This window comes from Ornithorhynchus anatinus, chromosome 4 (assembly GCF_004115215.2).
Source record: "Ornithorhynchus anatinus isolate Pmale09 chromosome 4, mOrnAna1.pri.v4, whole genome shotgun sequence".
Taxonomy (NCBI): Eukaryota; Metazoa; Chordata; class Mammalia; order Monotremata; family Ornithorhynchidae; genus Ornithorhynchus; species Ornithorhynchus anatinus.
The window spans coordinates 9,615,978-9,639,710 of NC_041731.1; the positions used below are offsets into that span (position 1 = coordinate 9,615,978).

The window sequence follows — 23,733 nt, forward strand, 5'->3', positions numbered from 1 at the left end:
TAAGGGTATGTGTGTGATTTGGAACACGCTGTCATTTGCAAAATGGTTTTGCTTTGGTGTAATATCCTTGGTAGCCACTAATAATAATCATTTAATCATACTGAGCGCTTACTGTGTTCAGAGCACTTTACTAAGCGCTTGGAAGGGTACAACTGTCTCTATCTGTTACCGATTTATACATTCCAAGCGCTTAGTACAGTGCTCTGCACATAGTAAACGCTCAATAAATACTACTGAATGAATGAATGAATGCAACAGAGTTGGTAGAGATGTTCCCCGCCCACAACGACTATTCTAGTCTTAGTGGATTCACAAGATCTGCAGAATCCTTTTTAAAGTTGTTTCCCTACCTGCATTTCAGATGGCTTTTCTTCATAGGCGTTTTATAATAATAATAATTATGGTATTTGTTCAGTGCTTGCTATGTACCAAGGACTGTTCTAAGCTCTGGGAGCCACTCGGGGAAGGAGCTTGAAAATAATCCCCGCTTGAAGCTGCAATACTGTGAACTCTTCACGGGTTCTTTAACCAGTGTCGGGGTAACTCCGAGAGACCATGGGTCATTTCTTTCGACTCTACTGTATTCTCTCCCAAGTGTTTAGTACAGTGTTCTCCACACAGGAAGCGCTCAATAAATACCACTAATGGGGGAGCAGAGTGGGTCAATCTTCCATTGTTCAACTAAGTCTGCTTCCCACATCAGGCCCCTGTCCTGTCTCCCAAGGGGTGATAGTAATAATAACAATAATAGTTATAATAATAATAATGGTATTTGTTTAGCGCTTACCATGTGCCAAGCACTATTCTAAGCGCTGGGGTAGATGTAAGGTAATCAGGTTGTCCCAGGTGGGGCTCACAGTCTTCATCCCCATTTTACAGATGAGGTCACTGAGGCACAGAGAAGTAAAGTGACTTGCCCAATGTGAAGCCCAAGCCAAACTTCACTGCTTTAATGAGAAAAGCATCCAGTTCTGCCATTTAAGCCTCAATCTAGTCACGTGATGATGGGATTGGCCCTCAGGTTCGTTGTGAACAGGAATGTATCCGGTTATTACTGTACTGGACTCTCTCAAGCGCTTAGTACAGGGCTCTGCATACAGTAAGCGCTCAATAAATACGATTGAATGAATGAACTATCAGCCAGAGAGTAGTGTTACCTAGTGGCTTAGTGGAAAAAGCCCGGGCTTGGGACTCAGAGGTCGTGGGTTCTAATCCCAGTCCTGCCACTTGTCTGCTGTATAACCTTGGGCAAGCCACTTAACTTCTCTGTGCCTCAGTTACCTCATCTGTAAAATGGGGATTATAACTTTGAGCCCCACGTGGGACAACCTGATTACCTCGTATCTACCCCAGTGCTTAGAACAGTGCTTGGCACATAGTAAGCACTTCACAAATACCCTTATTATTATTAATTCCGGATCTGCCACTGGTCTGCTGTGTGACCTTGAGCAAATCATTTAACTTCTCTGTGCCTCACTTACCTCATCCGTAAAATGGGGATCAAGACTGCGAGCCCCATGTGGCACAGGGACTGGGCCCGACCTAATCACCTCGTACCCACCCCAGTGTTTAGAACAGTCTCTAGCACCTAGTAAGCACTTAACAAATACAAGTATTATTAGGAACACCTCCTCGAGTCGCAGATCGAACCTCTGTTTCTAAGAGCCGTGACTGGTTGAGTGGGAGGCTGCGTTCCGGGCTGGCGGTCCGCTTACCTCATTGGAATGAGTTCGGTTCTGGTGCTTGGCTCGATCCGACGCATTCGAGAAAGCTTTGTTGCAGCCTTCGTGCTCACAGACGTACGGTTTCTCTCCAGTGTGAGATCGCAAGTGGGTTTTCAAGTTTTCTAGCCTGGAGTAGGCCTTTGTACAACCTTCAAACTGAAAAAAAAAAAAAGCGGGTCACTTTGGATGATTCTTCTTAATAGCAAACCAGTGCAGACAGAGACAGTCGGCCACTAACAGGGTGACACCTAAAACACTGGGAACTTTCCTAAAGCACACATCTACACTCAAGCGTATTGAGTAAATACACACATCTACACTCAATCTTATTGACTATAGACACAGATTGACACTCAAGGGTACTGAATATATACAGACACATCTATACTCATGTGTAGTGACTATGTGCAGCTATATCTACCCTAATGCTTAATGACGACTATAAGCACATATCTACATTTAATCTTAGAGACTATAAAATGCATGCATTCACGCTCAAGTTTGTTGACTATATGTACACAAATGTACACTCTCGTTTATTGATAATATAGAGACATCTCTACAATCGTCTCTGTCGACTATATAGACACACATATACACTCGTACAGCATCGCATAATTTTATTTTCTATTTTTCAGGCATGGGCCAGCCAGGTTTGAGGTAAAGAACAGCCAGCTCTATGTAAAAGCACTAAAATAGGGGTGGGGAGGGGATTTTTTTTTTAATGGCTAGTTGTAAACAACGGTTCCCATTCTCTGGTCAAGGACCCACTGAGTTTAGATTCAGCACCGAGTTCATAAATATAACTGATGTGTGTAAAACAATAGTGAATTAGTTCCTGTTTGTAAATCAACTCCCAAATATGAAGAACCGTCTGCTGAAATCTACGAAATGCCCAACTCTTAGCATAATCGGCTCCACTAGCCTTTAGATACTTTTCAAAAAGGGGAAAGTACCAGCCTCAAGTGATGTATTTGACGACTAGCCGACTCTGCCGTGATTCCTAGGAGACTCAATGAATGAATCGGAGACTCCAGATAATTGAGCCAGTTTTTCCTTTTTTTATTATTTTATTAACCTTGAATAATAATGTTGGTATTTGTTAAGCGCTTACTATGTGCCGAGCACTGTTCTAAGCGCTGGGGTAGACACAGGGGAAGCAGGTTGTCCCACGTGGGGCTCACAGTCTCAATCCCCATTTTACAGATGAGGGAACTGAGGCACCGAGAAGTGAAGCGACTTGCCCAAAGTCACACAGCTGACAGGTGGCCGAGCCGGGATTCGAACCCATGACCTCTGACTCCAAAGCCCGTGCTCTTTCCACTGAGCCACGCCGCCTCTCTGGAAAAGCTAGACTACAAAGTGGGTTCACGTCTTAGAGTTTATGGGTGAAAAGTCTATATTGTAATGATCAGTACGTAGTCCTTCTGCCCGCCTGGAAAGGAGCGGTAACTCTCTAGCCTCTTCTACTCACAGTGCATTTGTGTGGTTTCTCGCCCGTGTGTCTCCTCATATGCACCACCAACATATACTGAGCTTTGAATGGTTTCTGCTCTCTTGAGCAATCCAGCCACCGACATACAAACTCTTTCTTTTCTCCATGAATGTGATCGTTGTTGATGTGCTGCAGAAGGGGAAGGGAGGAGGAAAGGGGAAGAAAGAAGAGAGAAATCAATAAAACGTATCGCTCACTTCTGCATACGACAGCAGGGCTAGCCAATATTGAGATGGGCATACCCTATTTGGGAATAATGCCTTCGAATCACGAGTAAATTCATCCATTAACAAAAAAAATCACGGAATGTATTTCCACATTTAATCTCTTTTCATCGAGAGAAGAAATACTTCTTACTAGCATTTGAGCTTTCCAGCAACCAGAGGTTGATGGCTACATCTCTGTTCCCGAGCGGGAATAGGTTCAATAAATGGATCTCATAAAAGGTTAAGAAAAAAGAATACTCCAAGAACTATCATCCAAATCCATGGTGATAATCAAGGCGTTCAGAAATTCTTCCTTAAGCAAATTTTTCATTGAATCCAACTTGCTGGATCTACTGCGTAAGACAAATTTTTGAGGCATTTCCTGCGTGTCAGTTACAAACCACCCTCAACATCCAATGGCCAGAAAGAATACCAACACAAGGTCCAAACAGTCCACAGCCTCTCCACATTCCAAACCCTCCCGAAACCCTGACTCCTCCAACAAACATTCCCCTCATTGATTTCTGAGCTCCCTGAGCCATATCATCCCTTCAATCAACTCTAGAATTTATGAATTATTTATACCCCTGAGCGAGCATATATTTAGAGCTATGCCTAATTCCTTTATTTTGACCATTTAGATTGTAATTATTTCTATTTGTCTCCCCCATTGGAGTGTGAGCAACTTGTAGACAAGGAACAGGTTACACTTCTAGACTGTGAACCTGTTAACAATAATAATAATAATGTTGGTATTTGATAAGTGCTTACTAAGTGCCAAGCACTGTTCTAAGCGCTGGGGTAGATACAAGGTAATCAGATTGTCCCAAGTAGGGCTCACAGTCTTCATCCCCATTTTACAGATGAGGTCACCGAGGCACAGAGAAGCTAAGTGACTCGCCCAAGGTCACAGAGCCGACAAGCGGCGGAGCAGGGATTAGAACCCACGACTTCCGACTCCCTAGCCTGGGCTCTTTCCACTGAGCCACGCTGTTGTTGGGCGGGGAATGTCTCTTGCTGAATTGGACTTTCCCAGCAGTTAGTACAGTGTTCAGCGCACAGTAAGCGCTCAATAAATACGACTGAATGAATGAATCATTATGCTGTACTTCCCAAGTCCTTAGTGTAGATCACCACACTAAGTGGCTGCTCAGTGAATGCCATTGCTGTTATTGCTACTCTCACGACTCCTTATGTCTAAATTATTTATTTATATTAATTTATTTCTATTAAAGCCTATCTCCTCTGGACTGTGAGCTCATTGTGAGCAGCGAATTGTCTACCGACTCTGTCGTATTGTACTCTGCCAAGCACTTCGTCCAGTGTTCTGCACACAGTACGTGCTCAATAAATGCCACTGATGATGATGACGACGATACCGTTATAGTCGGTTCACAAGCAGTGATGCAATTCTCACTGCAACTTGACTCCACTGCAACATGGCTCAATCATTGGTATAATATTTATTGAAAACATAACTGTGTGCGGTGGCCTGTAATGGGCACTTGGGATGGAAAAGGATAGCCTTTTTCAACCCGAAACTTGTGTGTTGCATAAATGATAATAATAGCAATGATTATAGCATTTGTTAAGCGCTTACTAGGTGCAGAGCACTGTTCTAAGCACTGGGGTAGATCCAAGTTAATCGAGTTGTCCCAAGTGGGGCTCACAGTCTTCATCCCCATTTTACTGATGAGGTAACTGAGGCACAGAGAAGTTAAGTGGCTTGCCCAAAGTCACACAGCAGACAAGTGGCAGAGCCGGGATTAGAACCCACGTCCTCTGACTGCCAAGCTTGTGCTCTTTCCACTAAGCCATGCTGCTTCTCACATTAGTGACTAACCACTTTCCCTCACTCCCTATTTCTTTCAGGAATCCTTGCTGTTTGGAATCTGTAATCATTTACAATCTTAAATTCGTGATAGATCTGTGGGGCAAGCAAATCTCCCAAGGCCACACTCTGAACGTGGAGGTAAAAGTTTGGGTCTAGCTTCGAAATGGAAGACCATGCGAGAAACAGCTTGGCCTACTGAAAAGAGCAGGGGCTTGGGACTTAGAGGGCCTGGGTTCTGACGCGGGCTCTGCCACTTACTTGCTGTGTGACCTTGGGCAGGTCATTTAATTTCTCTGTGCCTCAGTTCCCTCACCTACAAAATGGAGATTCAAAAGGTTTTGAACAGTCATTGTCTCTCCTACTTAGAGTGTGAGCCTCATGAGGGACCTGATTATCTGGTATCTAGCCTAGCGCTTAGGAGAGTGTTTGGAACATAGTATGAGCTTAATAAATACTACAGTTATCATTATTATTACTTTAATGGAATGATATCCAGGAACCTCAGAATAGTGTCCTCACTATTCTCTCCCGTTCATTAAAAATTACTGAGGGAGACACATTTGCTAACAAGGAACTTTCCTGGTTGGAAACGTCTGAACCCAAAATACAATAAAGTAAAAAAAAAATGTCTCTGTCCAAGGGAGACGGACAAAAGTAGGAAACACTTTACTTGTTCCCTGGCCAAGCTCTGGCCTTATATGCTTTTTCCTGCCCTGGGAAGGCCCTGGAATAACTTAGCCCGGATCTTCATCTTACTTTGCTGCTGCAGTAAGTTTCCTCAATAGAGAAAAACACGAAAGAGCTTTTCTCCATCAGAGCCACTAGATGTCCTGCTACTTAAGAAAAAGCAGTTAGATTAAGATATTAATAACATCTGTTTCTAGCATTTAAATTTGATCATGTTATAGAGATGAAACCATTATCCGTTCCATAAGTAGCTCACAGAAAAATCAGACACACAGAAAGTCAGTAGTTCATACTGGAACACAAGAAGATAATCTTGATCTTTTCCAAGTTCTGAAAACAATAAGGAAACCAAATAAAATCACATGTTCACAATTATATAGCATCCCCATGGCAAACAGATGTGGGTTTCCTATAAAAAGACAACTGTTCTTTTTCTGTTTTCTAAACTTTATTAGCATTTCTTAAAAGTTATGATGGGGCGCATAAGTATATGACCAGAACAGATGTGCCGTGCGATGAACACCATGTGGTCTTGAAGAGTTTATGTTTCGAGTGGATATCTCTGAAGTCTATTCCTATCATTCGAGAGGGAACCGAAATTTACCGACGGCCACTGCTTTGAAAGCACGGCAGAACACTAATGAGGAGTTTAAATGCATCTTTATTCTAGAAAGGAAAAGAAGGAACTTTTCCCAATCTATGGGGTCTAATATTCCAAGATCTCAAATAAAATTTGAATTTGATCTAACCGGACAAAGATGCAGAGGAAAGTGCGTGAAGAACTTAAAAAACCCCCCTGCAAGTGTTCGGGATATGATATGAACTAAAAACTAAACCAAAGAAAATGATCTATGGCTCATTTGTGTTCTTTTAACCCAACCTACATTCACTTGCTATCATTCATTGCTAAGAATCTCATTTAGCATTTTATCACATCAGAGTAATACATCACCAAGAATTCGAGACAGTACACTCTTTATTGTGACTTAGAAGTCAAAATGTCTTCCCCATTTTACAGATGTGGTAACTAAGATCGAAATAAATTAAAATTAATTTCCTTGGGGCACGCTAGCAAAATCCTAATAAGAATTCAAAGCTTCTCATGTTCGATTCACATTCTCAAAAGTCCTTATAGTTTAGAGATTTCTGAGGGCATTCACCTCTACTCAGGCAACCAAGAGTTGCCCTCTTCTCCAGACAGGAAATTGGAGTGGGCCTGAAGGTCAGCCAATGAGAGATTTCTAGACCCCTGGTCAATACCCCCCTTCTACCTAGCTCCACGGAACTTTACGCTCAACTGGGATGTCCTAGGATTCCTACCTCTTGGGGTGAAAATGACCTGGCACTTTTGATTTAACTGAATATGGAGTTAAATTCATTTTAAACTATTTCAAGTGAGATGAGTATCCAAATTTTCCCACTTAGAAAAAAAATACAGTTCTTCTTTTGTCCGGAGGTATTCAGAAAACATATCCGTAGGTTTCACAAGAAATATTTGGCGGGCTACATCTTAAGTAGCCATTTTATGGAAACAGCTTACTTTAGCGAAATCACACATGACTATGCATTGTCTCTGAGTCCATCTACCGCGTGCTCACTTAAGAATAACATTGTTTTGTACCTGTGCTCCTGCAGAGGAACAACAAAAACAGTTTGATCCTTCGTGAGGATCTAGGAGTAGGACGGTGATTCATAATACATTCTGGTACCTGGATTCTTTTGAACAGAACAGTCGGGTTTAGATAGACATTATTTCTAAACAAATCTGGCATCCTAAAATTTGAAATATATAAATGTTTCGGGTTGGGGGCTTTCATAAGGGGAGAAATTATATGAAAACCTAAGTGATTTTTAACGGACCACAGGCAGCTCCTTATGTTCACCCCTCTCCCTTTCACCGCCGCCTGATCTGGGTACATAAGGTCGCTCACTTTATGTAGCAGGTGCACAAAGAAACAAACACTCCACTCCTGCCACCAGCAATCTGAAGACAATTGGCAGGTCAGTTCAGCTCTCTGCAATGTAGCTTCTTTAGCCCTGCAAAGGGAATAAAGGGGCATAGCCACAGGGCAACTATCACGAATAAACATTTGTTAAAAGCACTTTGAACGTGCAAGTGTTTAGTTCTCTATAGCCAATAATCCCCACGGGAGGGTGAATTTCTCTTCCCACTCAACAGCTGTTAGAAGAATCGAAAGGCCTGCCTGCCTCGGCCTTTCCCAGAAGGTTTGGAGAACCAAAGCAGGAGGAAGCACTGCCGTGGCTCGGGAAATGAGGAAAAGGAAAAGATCATTCATTCAATCGTATTTATTGAGCGCTTACCGCGTGCACAGCACTATACTAAACGCTTGGAAAGTACGATTCGGCAACGGATAAGAGACAATCCCTACGTAACAACGGGCTCACGGTCTAGAAGGGGGAGACAGACAACAAAGCAAAACAAGTAGATAGGCATCAATAGCATCAAAATAAATAGAATTGTAGATATGTATACATCATTAATAAAATAAATAGAATAATAAATATATGTGAGTATACGCAAGTGCTGTGGGGCAGAGAAGGGGGTAGAGCAGAGGGAGGGAGTAGGGGCGATGGGGAGGGGAGGAAGAGCAGAGGAAACGGGGGGCTCAGTCCGGGAAGGCCTCTGGAGGAGGTGAGCTCTCAGTAGGACTTTGAAGGGGGGAAGAGAACTAGTTTGGCGGAGGTGAGGAGGGAGGGCATTCTAGGCCAGAGGTAGGACGTGGGCCAGGGGTCGACGGCGGGACAGGCAAGAACGAGGCACAGTGAGGTGGCTAGAGGCAGAGGAGCGGAGTGTACGGGGTGGGCTGTAGAAGGAGAGAAGGGAGGTGAGGTAGGAGGGGGCACGGTGATGGACAGCTTTGAAGCCAATAGTGAGGCGTTTCTGTTTCACGGGAAGGTTGATAGGCAACCACTGGCGATTTTTGAGGAGGGGAGTGACAGGCCCAGAGCGCTTCTGTAGATAATCCGGGCAGCAGAGTGAAGCGTAGACTGAAGCGGGGAGAGACAGAAGGTTGGGAGAGCAGAAAGGATGCTGATGCAGTAATCTTTTTTAAGTTTCTAGAACCAGGTCCCATCCCCCATGGACCTCCCTGAGGTAATTTAGAACCTTTATTCTTGCCTCTCTCTGGATCCTTGCTGAAATTGCACTCTGAGTAAGGGGTGTTCTTCCTACCCCTGAATGAAACACATGCGTGCTGCCAATCCCAATATGCCTTCACAACTAAATAAAGCCTGCATTGAGATGGAAATAGATAGAGGCTGCTCTCTCTTAACACACCCTCCCTTTCCCTCTCTCCCCCAGCCCCACATAGACATACCTAACTACGCATACCTTCTACCACTTCATATTTGGACATGACAAGTTGTTTCACACCTCTAGATACCTAAGTCCCGCTCCCTTCCCCTCTGGCTCCTTCGTCTGCCTCCATGCTCTCCTTCAATCACAAGGCTTGTTAAAGAACCACCTCCAAAACTGAAAATCCTGAAACGCACGGTGAGTACTGATCTTCGGTCCCTCTGTATACGAATGACCGACGGCCTAACGGTTTAAAAAATTTTCTTCTTTCAGCTATTCGGTTCCTCAAAATTATCAAAGGAATTTCCTACCCCCCAAAGCCCGCTGAACGTAATGTAAATGTTTTAGTTCGGCACACCTTAAAACTCCACAGGCAGGAAATGTAAAACTTGAGACTGAACCCTCAGCCTCAGTTTCAAGACTATTCCCGAGTGCATATACATTACAAATTGGCATTTCTCCCATTATCGACTCTTTCTCAAATAACGTAATGTATATGGTGGGGATTGTTTCCTGGTTTAAAAGACACCTATGGTGCTTGTTGGTGAATACCGTCCTGCACAATATCCCTGAAAGTCAGAAAAATAAGAGGGTTGCTCGAAGGAGGAAAAGAGCTCATAAAATAGCATGTTTTGTCCGTTAAGGGTGGAGTCGCCCCTTGCTTTTGGAGACGGCGTAGCCGACAGTGAGACTGCAAGCATGTGCACGAGTCTTCCTGAGAATAAAGCTCTTGAACATTTTGTCCACAAAAATACAGCAGTGCACCTTTTCTGGCCTCCTGCCTTTTGAGCGAACACAGTTCACTCACCAGTGGTTAAGATGAAAAAGCTACGTCCCATCGCCAACAGGATGTGTACTTGAGTAGCTTTGGCCGTGATGGTAATGATTTCTGCTGAACCATCCATACATTCTTTTCTGGTCCCTCTATGCCTAACCACTCAGAGACACCATCTGAACCCAGCCCCACCATCTTCATCAGTGTCAGAGCCATCATCAGAGTTCAGAAGGTCATGCATTCTAATCCTGGCTCTGCCACTGGTCTGCTCTGTGGCCTTGGACAAGTCATTTCACTGCTCTGTACCTCAGCTACTTCATCTGTAAAACGGGGATGAAGACGGTGAGTCCTAGAGAAGCAACGTGGCTCAGCGGAAAGAGCCCGGGCTTGGGAGTCAGAGGTCATAGGTTCGAATCCCGGCTCTGCCGGTTGTCAGCTGTGTGACTGTGGGCAAGTCACTTCACTTCTCTGTGCCTCAGTGACCTCATCTGTAAAACGGGGATTAACTGTGAGCCTCACGTGGGACAACCTGATTACCCTGTATCTAACCTAGCGCTTAGATCAGTGCTCTGCACATAGTAAGCGCTTAACAAATACCAACATTCTTATTATGTGGGACAGGAGCTGTGTCCAACCCAATTAGCTTGTATCCACCTGACAGCTTAATACAGTGCCTGGCACGCAGTAAGTGTTTAACAAATACCATAATTATCTTTCATTATTATCTCACGGAGCTCTAGTGGCCCCAAAGGCAAATTGGGATTCTATTCAAAGTCATGCTACCCAGGATGCCATCTGGATAGCTAAAATAAAAGTTGGAAAGAATTTTAGGTTTCTTGACTGAAAAAACAATTCATAATCTCAAAGTCATCTCCATGCTATTATCAGGTTTTCCACCAAGCGTTAACAGTTAAAACAGTGTGGCATTTTAGCCTTGAACATTTGTCAGAATTTCTCCAAAAGCCACGAGAAGGACCTAATTTCAGTTTGGGACATATCAAGTGATCAATCGGTGGGAATTACTGAGTGCTTACTTTGTGCAGAGCACTGTCCTAAGCGTTTGGGAAAGTGCAATTCAACAGTTAGTAGACACCATTCCTGCTCACAAGAAGTTTACAGTCTATAATTAGTCTTCATGTGGCTAGAAGGGAAAGAGGATAACTTCTGACGTGGCAATAAAATTGTTTAGGAGACAAAGTACTGGGTGGCTTATTGGTGTGGCCAGGTCTGACACCTATAGCCTTAAGTTCTTCTTAAGGAGTTACTTAAACAGTGCTTTTCACAAGAAGAATTACTGGAATACAATCGGGGCAGCTGAGAAGTAATTATTTACAGTAAGAGTTTCTTAAATATCAAAAGATTTAGGACATGTTAGAATGGCATTCTTCATTTGGACAACCTACCAAACACATTTATGTAGACCAACTCAAGGGCAAATCTACGACATATTTAGCTTCAATCATTCATTCGATTGCATTTATTAAGCACTTACTGTGTGCAGAACATTGTACTAAGCGCTTGGGAAAGTACAATACAGCAATAAAGAGCGACAATCCCTGCCAGCAACGAGTTCACAGTCTAGAGGTGGGGGAGATACACATCAAAAGAAACAGCACTATAAATAAATGAAATTACAGATATATACACAGGTGCTATGGGATGTGTTACCTACAGCTCCAGTGAATGCCCTGTTGTTGTAGGGATTTGGGGTGAAGTACTTCAGTATTATCCCTGTCCATACCTTTCTTGATTTTATAAACTTGAACCACATCCCTTTTCAATCTCTGTCTTTCCAGATGGAAGACACCTAACTCTTTCAAACCCTCCTCTAATGGAAGTTTGCCCACCCAGGATTATCTGGTTGCCCTTCTCTGTACCTACACCAGAGCCAGTGTACCCTTTCCTCAGTGTGGTGACCAGAATATTGTATGAAGTTGTAGGAATACCATTTGGGCAAAACCCTGCATTTGTTTTACTTTCTGTTTCCTTCCTATCGAGTCTGGCATTGGCCAGCCTTTTGGGAACAGGCAACAGTTGTTTCAAGATCTCTTCCTTAGCTGCATTAAATTGCATTTGCTTACCTTGGAACTCTTTTGCCATTTTGAAGCTCACTCACTCAATTTTATAAGGCCGATCTGCAGTTTATCCCATCTACAAACCATCTCACTAAGTGGAAGTACTCAGTTTTACCTGCAAACCTTGAAATTTCAGTATTTTTTTCATCTTCCAGGATGCTTATGGACACCGCATTAAAGAAAACAAAACCTGTTCCTGATCCCTGGATGATAGCACCATTTACTCCTTTCCATTCCTGACAGTGATCACTTATCCCTATTCTTTGTGTCGTATCTTATAGTCAGATTCCTTTCTGTGAATAAAGATTACCTCCCAAACCAGGATCAATCCATTCTAAAAAAAAATAAAAAAATTAGTCCATGTCTCCCTATTCCTCAAAAATCTCCAGTGGTTGCCCATCCATCTCCACATCAGAAAGAAACCTCTTACTATCACGGAAGACAGAAGAGAGGTAGAAGGGGATTAGGATGGAGTAGAGGCCACTGGATTCGACAAGAAGAAGGTCACTGGTGACCTTAGAGAGGGCCATTTCCATTGGATGAAGGCACAGGAGCCAGATTGTAGAGAGTTGAAGAGACAATTGGAGGAGAGAAAAGGGGAGGTTGAGAGTGAAGGTGACTCCCTCAAAGAGTTTGAAGAGGAATGGTAGGAGGGAAATGGGGTGATAACTGGAGGGCACCATAGGGTCAAGGGAGAGATTTTTTAGGATAAGGGAAACATGGGCACGCTTGAAAGCGTTGAGCATGGAGCCACTGGAAAGTGAGCAGTTTACGATAACGATCGGGGAGGGAAGAAAGGATGGGGCAACTGCTTTAATAAAGTGTAAAGGGATGTAATCAAAAGCATGAGTGGAGGGGGTAGGATTTGAAAGGAGGTGGGAGATCACTTGGGATACTGCTGGGAAGGATGGGGGAGTCTAAGAGGGGTCTGGAGGGGAATGGGACTGGAGAGAAGCCGGGGAGATAGTTTCAGTTTTATCAACAAAGTACGTGGTGAGGTCATCATGTGCAACAGATGGGGAGGTTGGGGGTGGGGAGAGAGACAGGGGGTTTGTCAGAAAAAGCTGTCATAGGCAATGAGCGTGGCAATAAGGATGGAGAAGTATTATTGCCAGGCTCTACCAATTTACCAGAATCACCAGTCCATAATCCCCAGGATTAAATCCGAGTTAAATTGGCAACTCAGCAATCCAGCAGTCCTCCAGTGCTACGGCAACTTGTAATGAAAGGGATTCCACACTTTCCCTTCTTATTTCCTTCAGAGCCCTCAGCTAGATCCACCAGTTTACACCTGATTTATCAATCTGATCTAACATCCAGTGTCCTCATCACAACTCGATCCATTTCCTCTGCTCTTTCTGCTTTAAACAGTTTCAGTATGGAAATGTCCCTAAGGTTTCCTTCAGTAAAGACTGTACTAAAGAATTCACAGACCTTTTGGCTAGCTCCTTTTCAGCTCCAAAGTCATTAATTGGCCTCACTCCTTCCCTACCTAGCTTTCGGTTTGGAGCACAATTGCAAAAGCGAGGACATATTTTGAAGTTGCAAAATGTCCAAAGAAACAATTTTCTAAGGAGGCAACATGTTTTTAGGTACTCATTATCAAAGTGAAGCAATCCCATTTCAATGAATGGATATAAAACCATTTTACTCCTTAAATCCTGGGAGCTGGGATTATTTTTCAATAAAGTCATATCTTTGAAAAATTTTAGCTTGAGAGATATTTCTCAGTGCAGGCTGTTAGTTAACTTTTTGGGGAAACAAGAGCCTTTTGATGGAGATTTACAATATAAGCACAAGAATTCTTATTAGAATCACTTTAGTTTCTGGAGAAGCAATAGGAAGAGTCACAGCACTTAAGAACAAACTCTTCCCACTTAGAAGAAAACAAAAGGATATTGTCTTAAATGCTTGTGGGGAAAACATTAGCTTTACTTACACCTTCCCAATTCAAGATAGCCTCTTATCTGCCCTGCAAGAAATCATTCAGAAAACTTTTTAAAATTCTTTCAGAATATTTGGAGAAGCACCATGGCCTAGTAGAAAGAGCATGGGCCTGGGAGTCAGAAGGACATGGGTTCTGATCCCAGCTCTGCCACTTTTCTTCTTTGTGATATTGGGCAACTCTCTTAACTTCTCTGTGCCCTCATCTGTAAAATGGGGATCGTGAGCCCCATGTAGGTCAGGGACCGTGTCCGACCTAATCGTCTTGTATCGTCTTTATCTCCCCCAGCACTCAGTATAGTGCCTGGCACATAGTAAGCACCTAACAAATACCATTAAAACTGAGCTATGTTTTCAAAATACAGAGTGCAGATTGTTCAGGAGTATTTCTTGAACGCCTTCTGTGTTTGAAACAGTATATTAGGGGGCTGTCCTAGCTTATTCCCTCAAGTGTATGATTTATAGTTCTTGTCTGATTGGTGTTTGAGAGAAACAGCTACATAAGCAGGAAATATCAGTAGGAAAGGGTGTTAACCACCACTCCATCTTTCATGCTGGAAAAGTCAGAAATCTCAATGCCTATTGTGGTCTTAGGTTTCACTAACTGCAGAGGGGACAATGGGTACTATTTTAGAGTACGAATTTCCAGCGGAATATTTCAGTTTCAGTAATGACATAATTAGGATTATCTTCATTACTTCCCATGGTTTAGTTAATAATTACATGGATTTTATTTTAATTTTCTTTCACTCCTCCTGGCACTTCTGCTATGTATTTGAAGAGGTTGCTGCATGATGTCTCCCTGACTTATCATGGAAATGTCCTCTTGGTTTTCTTTTTCAAGCTTTCCTTGACTAGGGCCGAGAGCAAAAAGGCTATGATATGGCATATTTTCTTCCTTCCAAAACAATTAAATCAGTTGGAATTAAACAATAAAATAACTTTCTCCTATGATTAAAATAGCCAATCTCCCTGGAATTTTGCCCTCTAGCTACTTTTGTTGTCAATGGTGGATACAAAGTACTTTTTCTTCCCCAAAGTAGTTAATTCACAGTAGACTGAAGGGTGTGCTTCCTTTTTAATCTGCTTATGAAATTCTCATTAATGCAATGGAAATCTTGCCCATACCGTGACCAGAAAATTTGTTCCTTATATTGTTAAATAGTTGCCTGTGAGGGTGAGATGGTTTCCTGAATTTGAACCATCTTCCAACTCCCTTTTTGTGACCCTGTTTCTTAGAATTTAATTATTCAAGACATATAATTTTATCTTTATATGTTCCTAATTTGGGTTTGGAGTCAATCTATTCCATTTAAAGTGATAATAACATTATAAAAACAGTATTTACCGTAAGCCAGGTGTTACATTAAGGATTGGGACAGAAGAAATAAGCGTATTAGATAGACACGATTCCTATCCAAATGGGGTTCACAATCTAAGAGGGAGGGAGAACATAGTTTTTATACCCACTTTGCAGATGAGACAACTGAGGCAGGAATCTTACATGACTTGCCAAAGAAAACCAAGCAGAAAAATGGTGGTGTAGGACTAGAATAGTGTTCTCAACTCCCAGTTGCGTTTTCTTTCCACTAGACCATGCTATCTAAAAAGTCAATCAGTGGTATTTACTGAATGCTTCCTCTGGGCAGAGCACTCTACTAAGAGCCTGGCAGAGTACAATATAACAGAGTTGGTAGCCACATTCTCTATCCAGAAGGTGCTTACAATTTAGAGAGGTAACCGATATTAAATTACTGATATGGACGTATGTGTTGTGGGGCTGAGGGTGGGATGAATAAAAGGTACGAATCAAAATGCCAGGCCAATGCAGACAGTGGAAGCTAAACCGGAGCAGTGAATCCACGAGAAGCTCCGCGTGAAACGTAAATTGCCTTCTAAATGAAAAGAAGCAAAGGTTCCAGATGCAGTTTTCCTGTAGACTCTAAGCTCCTCCTTCAGACTGCAAGTTTCCGATGGGCAGGGAAAGTGTCTATCAACTCTTGTATTGTACGATGGTGTTTTGCCCTCAGTAAACAGTTAATAAACACTGATTGATTGATCTATTGACTGCACTTTGGGAAATTTTCCAACGAGTAATTAAGGGTAAGAATCACCCACACCCACAGGTATTCTTTTGGTTTGGGTCCCATTTCTACATTAGCCTTGGCTTTTGCTACTGGTACTACAGAAAACTTTGGTCCTACTCCTTGTGATATACAGGATAAAAGAACCCAGATTTCCGATTTTAGACATCAAGGCTCTCTGAATCAACTTGCGGAGGAGATAAATCGATCATAAGTTGCATTAGTTCAGACCTTTATTTATCTGGCGAGTTCGAGATACTGCTAAGTGTGGGAAACATCTTTTTTTTTGTTAATACATTTTAAATATATGAGTACTCGGGCATCATGCTCCCTATCTTGAATGGATATTTCTGTTGATATAGATCTTGATTAATCTCCAGTATCAAACTGTCATTTTTCAAGTCACCCTTGAAGATGATGATGTGTGATTTCAACTGGAAGCATTAACAGTGTGAGAGATTTTCTTTGAATTAAAATTCCTGCCTTTGGCCCTCACCCACCCATTTCTGTAATAATCTCCTTTGAGCATCAATAGGTCCAACATACCCAACTCATATGTTTAAAATGCTAAATACAGAGAATTCCCCAAAGACAAGTCAATTGCTGGCCCTTGTACAAAGAAAATACTGTATTTTGTTCTGAAAAGCTTTCTGTGGCAATTTAAACACAGTGAGACAGACACAATATCCTGGAGAGAGGAAACCTGACTTATTACATTCCTGACCCAAGAAAAGGATTTGCCCCCAGGACATAAAGGGAATCAGTGGGGGGAAAAAAGTTATCTAATCCTAAACATAAAGACAGCAGTTCATAATACAGCATGGCACTGCTTTTAATCTCTGACATGGTTGTTCTATGTACATAATACAATAGGAGAGCAAATGCAGTTTGCTTTTCCGGCTGAGAAGGGATTCTTCAATATTCTTCAGGAGCTTTTAGAGTTTTATATAGGCTTTGGGAATGGAGTGGGAGAGGGGTGAAGGAGGTAACCCAGTATTACTAAGGTTCTTTCTCTATAAAATCACATCTTGTTCTTTTTGGATTTTCTGTGTTTGAGCGTGGCAAGGCAGATGAAAGTGGAGCTCAGTCGCTGCAGCATTTCCCAGTTTTCCCTTGATTTCCCGTGTGACTCTATGTGGCTGTGGAACAAGGGACAAACCAGTCATCAGGTTTCATTTCTATATATTGGAGGAGTGCTGGAAATGAATCTTCTGTAATCTCAACAGCGATTGGTGTGGGCATATAAAAGACTTTGAACCTTGGGCTGGTTTTATTTCTCTTCTGATGTTCCTACGCAGAACATAGTCCCAGCTCAAAGTCCCATCCCTCAGGAAAATGTTACATTCCTACCTTATTAGCTGAAAGGTTAATAGGAGAAACTGGTATTTTGAGGAGTTCAACCTCTTATTTATTGAAAGAATTTTACGATACACTTAAGAGTCACTGAACAGCTGAACTTTGCCAATCTTTTTTATACTCCAGCTTTATACTGCATTTTCTTGGGTCCAAAATGTCTGTCAGTCTCCATATTTTGTAAAATCTAGTGGGTCATTTATCAATGGGCAGATTCTCTGATGGAAACCAATAATCACTACAGGTGGCAAAGAGCATTAGAACCTCCATTTTTCTGCAGATAAGTATGATTAAATAAATGATGGATAAAGAATGGGAGACCTTTGAATGGAGGAACCTAGGAATGTCAGTTTTCAAGAAGTTTCCTCCTGCTTTTTTTTTAAAAAAATGGTATATGTTCAGTGCTTACTCTGTGCCAGGCACTGTACTAAACACTGGAGTAGATTCAAGCTTACCAGGTTGGACACAATCCATCCATGTCCCACATGAGGCTCACAGTACTGATCCTCATTTTACAGATGAGGTAACTGAGGCCCAGAGAAGTTAAGTGACTTGCCCAAGGTCACACAGCAGGCAAGGAAGTTTTGCCATCAACCCCTGCAGGCAAAACTCACCTCTATTTAGAGAATCATTGTAACCACAGCTACATCATCCTCTTTTACATAGTCCTGTGTCTTTATTCTGCTTTACTGTAAGGTTTCTTTGATTCCAAGTTGAATCTGGATCAGATGCTCTTTGCCCGAAATCCAGGTTTTCCCCTCACGGAGTGACGGCTTCCTTTCAGCCTCTCATTTACAGACTCTGTGGGGATTCTTTTTCCCATTGGCCAGGTGGCTTAAGCTGACTACCAGGAGGTCACCAGAGGATAGTATTAATTAATTATACTTATGGTATTTGATAAGTGCTAAGTGCGTGAAGCACTGGAGTAGAGAGAAGTTAATCAGCTGGTACGGTACCTTTCCCACATGGGAACTCACAGTCTACGTAGGAGGGTGGGTATTGAATCTCCATTATACTGATGAGGAAACTGAGGCACATAGAAGTTAAGAGACTTGCCCAAGGTCACAGAGCAAGCAAATGGCAGAACTGGGATTAGAACCCAGGTCCTCTGACTCCAAGGCTTTTGTTCTGTTCACTAGACCATACTGCTTCCTGTAGTGCTTGGAAAGGGAGGATCTACACTGGGAATGCGCACCAGGAACTGTTTGGGCGGGGGGAGGGGCAGGATTGTTTGATTTACGTCAAAAGTTTTAGTAATGGAGTTTGAGTTTTAAAATAACTGGCTGATGTTCAAAACATATTATTAACGGACTTTGGGAGTGAGGAGATTTTTCTTATGAAACTCGCTTGAAGTGCGAAGAAGTCTCTTAATGCCTTCTCCAAGTTCCTAATATACAGTACCAAGCAGACCCGTTCTTTACTCAGCGGAAAGAGCATGGGCTTTGGAGTCAGAGGTCATGGGTTCGAATCCCGCTCTGCCAGCTGTGTGACTGTGGGCAAGTCACTTAACTTCTCTGTGCCTCAGTTACCTCATCTGTAAAATGGGGATTAAGACTGTGAGCCCCACGTGGGACAACCTGACTCCCCTGTGTCTACCTCAGCGCTTAGAACAGGGCTCTGCACATAGTAAGCGCGTAACAAATACCAACATTATTAATAATGGACGGTATTTATTAAGTGCTTACTATATTTCAAGCAGCCCCTGTTCCATGTAAGGCTCAAAGTCTAAGAGAGCGGGAGAATGGGGATTTTATCCCCATCTTACAGATGAGGAAACTGAGGGGCAGAGAAACTGACTTGGCCAAGGTCACACAGCAGGTAAGTGCTGGAGCCGGGACTAGACCCAAGTGTCTGGCTTCCAGTCCCGTGCCCTTGCCATTAGGCTATGCTGCCTCACTCTCTCATACATTTATAAGAAATAGGTATTGAAATTCTGATAAACCCATAAATGAAAAACGAGCATCGGTCCATATCCCTAACAGCTTCATTATTTTTCCTTTAATATCTTAGAAAATTCATTACGTTTCAAACTTTTAACACTTTCATCAGCCTATAAACTTTGTAATATACAGTCCTGGGCCAGAAGGAAAAATAATAGCATACAGGATTTCAATAAAGCACTTAATTTTATTGGCAGATCCCAGGAACTGGGGTTAACATAATATTAGTTTGGTATATATGTCGGTCTCACAGACGGCGGCACACTCAAGTCCTCCGGATGTCTGCCCTTTTTACCACATTAAAAATCTCTCAAATTTGAACATGAACAATCCGGTGCCACCTTGAAAGTACGAAATTATTTGGCATAATTTTTTTTGACTTCCCCCAAACAGTATTACCAATATAATGGGAAATGAGCCAACCACACCCAAAGGCAGAGCCATAGCTAAATTATTCATCCCTCTGGTAGGTCACTCTTAGGATATACCCATGTCCCTCGCTCAGAGAGGATTTTCCCCTCTCAGAGAGCTGGACACTGGAGTGTAGCAAAGGAAGGAGGATGATTGGGGTTTGTTTTTCATTTGTTTTGTTGTTTGCTGTGTGGTCTTGGTCAAATAATAATGTTGGTATTTGTCAAGCGCTTACTATGTGCCGAGCACTGTTCTAAGAGCTGGGGTAGACATAGGGGAATCAGGTTGTCCCACATGGGGGCTCACAGTCTTAATCCCCATTTTACAGATGAGGTAACTGAGGCCCAGAGAAGTTAAGTGACTTGCCCACAGTCACACAGCTGACAAGTGGCCGAGCCGGGATTTGAACTCATGACCTCTGACTTAACTTCTCCATTGCTCAATTTCCTCAACTTGAAAATGAATAAATCTCTTCTCTCTCCTACTTAGATTCTGTGTCCCAAGCAGTGAACAGGAACTGTGTCTGTCCTAATTCACTTGCCGCCAGCGTTTAGAACAGGGTTCGACCCCTAGGCAAGTGCTTAACAAATACAATAAAAAAGGATACTGAGAGGGCTATAAGGGCAGAAAATCTGCTTTTTAAATAGTAAGCCCCATGAGGACAGGAAACTTCTCTACCAAGCAACTTTGTACAATGCTCTATATAGAGCAACCGATCAATAAATACCTCTTATTGATAGATTAAATTCCCACCAACTGACAAGGCAACCCTCATTAGATTACCCCAGAATCTGCACCCCACAAGACAGCCCTTATCCATATCCAAATCTACCTAAATGAGACTTTTCCCTCTGAACATGCCACAGGCACATTTGAGAACTCCACATATACATGTGAATTTGAATTTCAAAGGACATGCGGATTTCTCGAAAATCCAAATATGAAAGGTACACTTGAAAAATCATCACATTCGATATGGTCAAGGAAAAAAACCCCGATTCTAAACATATATAAGGAAAACAAATGGAAGTATGAAAATTAATATGTAAACCATAAGGCAATACACGGACTGTATAAATTTGATGACAAAACTATGTCCAAATTTACATCACAGTTCAGCGTGAGATTTTGGAAAGAAACTACAGGAAGGTTAGTACCAACAGACTCTTCGAATTAAAATGTAACCATATATTCCAACAGCTTTCTGTCATTTTATATGAACACAGACAAACCGCTTAATCCCATGAGCCAATATAGAACTCTGAGCAGTGCTCTACTCTGAAAAGAGAAGAACAGGAAACATGAGGATTCTTTGTTTAAAAAGAATGTGATTTTGCAGCCTTCTAAACTCACGCTCTATAAACGGCTGGCCTGGGCCATCTATTTGCATTTTGTTTTGGAGAAAATAAAAGGAGGCTTGACGAAGCTCTGTATTTTCAACTTCACTGATTCCTTCAAGTTCCCAGACTGAAACACAGGCTGAGTGTAAAGTTGAGTAAATTGAGCAGTTCGAACTTGGCTCAGATTTGGAAATGGCACCTAGTTCTTAGAACTTGTACAGTTTCTCTTTTTCCTGTCCATAGAGTTCCTTCACAATACGATGTAAATAACATCAATCTACCCCAGTTCTCAGTATAGTGCTTGGCCCACAGTCAGCACCTAAAAAATACCTAAAAAAAAGTTTTCACTTATTAAAGAGTAGCCCTGCTTACAAGACGCGGTATGAACATATTCTAATTATTTACCAGGTAGAAAGTCAGCATTTCAAAATTAATTAAAATGAATAAAGACCAGTAAATCTTTCCATAGATAACATGTTGATTTTCTTTTCACGAGGGATTTTTAGAAGCTATGGATTCAACTTGCAAATAGTTTTTGCTTGCCAGAAGAAATTAGAAGAATGCTGTGATGGATGACAGAGGCATTGGAAAAGTTTTGAACTCTGAGGTTTAAAAAGACCTTTCTGGCAAAGTGACAGAAATGCTTACTTTGAGTTAAGGGCATAGATGAGAGGGTGTATTGGTCACCCAAAGCAATGGTATTAAGGCAAGGGAGGCATTCGTTCACAGGCTACAGGCATGATTATTTGAATGACCTCTAAAGTACAAACCAGTCTTCAACCCATGAATGTGTAGATTACCAAGTCCTAGCTGCCTTAGGAAATTTTTTTCCTCGATGCAACAGGGCTGAAATAGATCCATTTTATTATCTCGGGTGGTTGGATTGCTGCAATGTAGTGAATGAGAAGAACCATTTAGTTTAAGGGACCCATTCAGGACTGCCTCAGGGGGCCACTTGACATCCGGATGGGATTCTTCAGTGCAAACTATATTCCTTCCCAGGTGGAATTCCACAAGAATGGACTTAAATGCTAATTCCTGTTAAGGTTTGAGTCCCGAGGAACTCACTTGGGGGAATCGTTTTTCCTCTGAATAACTCCGTGGCAACTGTGAGATCAATCAGGCACGCAATCAGTGGTATTTGTTGAACACTTATTATGTCCAGAGCACTGTACTAAGAAGTTGGGAGAGTAAAATACAACAGAATTTGTGGACACGTTCCCTGCCCAAAACAAGCTTACAGTCTAGAGGGACTACAGTTAGTTGTGGCCCTCATGGGGGTTTCCTGGCTTCCCAATGGGCCAGTCTTGCCCTAAGCATCAGCCCCCCAAAAAATACAGCCCAAAAGACTGGGCTAAGATAAATCCCTGCTACAGCCATTCACGAGTAAAAGCATGGCCTACTGTATTGAGCACGGACCTGGGAGTCAGAAGGTCCTGGGCTCTAGGCCCGGCTCGGCCAACTGTCTGCCGTGTGACCTTGGGCAAATCACTTAACTTCTCTGGGCCTCAGGTACCTCATCTGTGAAACGGGGATTAAGACTGTGAGACCTATGTGGGACTGGGATTGTGTCCAACCTGACTACCTGGTATCCACCCAGCATTTAGAACTGTGCCTGGCACATAGTAAGCGCTTAACAAATACCACCATTATTATTATTAGGCGGTAGGAACCGTCATGATCAACTCTCCTGCCTCTGTCCCTCCCCTACCCGCCCCAGTTTCCAGTTGTCACCACTCAGGAGTAAGGTGTCTGAAACAGGGGGATGGTTTATGCCCCAAATGAGAAGTCACTGCTCCTCGGGCACCTTCTTCCGCAACCCCAGCCGTTCCAACTGGAAGTGGTGTTAAAGAGTACAGCAGGCAGGGGAGGTGTGAAAAGCCCAGGTGACTTCACTGGGACCAGAGACTGCAGGATGAAAGAGGAAAAGTGTGGAGGATTAGAAAATGAATTTTCTGTGGTTAAATGCTGCTTCTCCCCCAGTTTGATAGTATCTGTCAAAGACCCACTATGAGCCAAGCACTGCATCATGCACTGGGGTAGATATAAGCCAACCAGATTGGACACAGTCCCCATCCATCATGGAGTCCACAGCCCCAATCCCCATTCCGCAGATGAGGATATGGAGAACTGCGCTTCGGCTAATCCTCAGTAGGCTCAAACTTTGGAGTCCTAGTCGGAGTAGAGGAAGGGCACGCGGTTGGAATTCATTCCTCTTGTTGGCCAAACCTAATTTGGATGACCCGCGGGGCAAAGTGGAAGGCTTAGCTATTTACACTGAATTTCACCAGGATGGGGAGGTCAGATTTCATTTATTTAGAAGAAAATGGAACATGTTAAGCCTCAGAGTATTTGATCAATTGGTACCAGCTTGTTGATTCTCCGGCCTGACATTTCCTTCATGACGGCCCTGTCGGAGAAACATTTGGATTCAATTAATGACCGTGAAAGGCCCGGGCTTAAGGAACCTGAGAATTCTATCTGAAGTTGCAATAACCTTAACTCACCTTGTGGGGGCTTCTGAGGTGAATGAATATTGTGAGAAAAGC

General features: G+C 42.6%; 1 protein-coding gene across 1 annotated transcript in view; it reads right to left on the reverse strand.

The window, feature by feature from the left end:
• The window catches only part of GLI3 (GLI family zinc finger 3), a 212,579-nt gene that overhangs the window by 16,771 nt on the left and 172,075 nt on the right, over positions 1 to 23,733 (reverse strand). Inside the window, 2 exon segments of the mRNA XM_039911700.1 lie at positions 1,716 to 1,880; positions 3,199 to 3,348. Of these exon segments, the coding sequence (XP_039767634.1) occupies positions 1,716 to 1,880; positions 3,199 to 3,348 (315 nt within the window).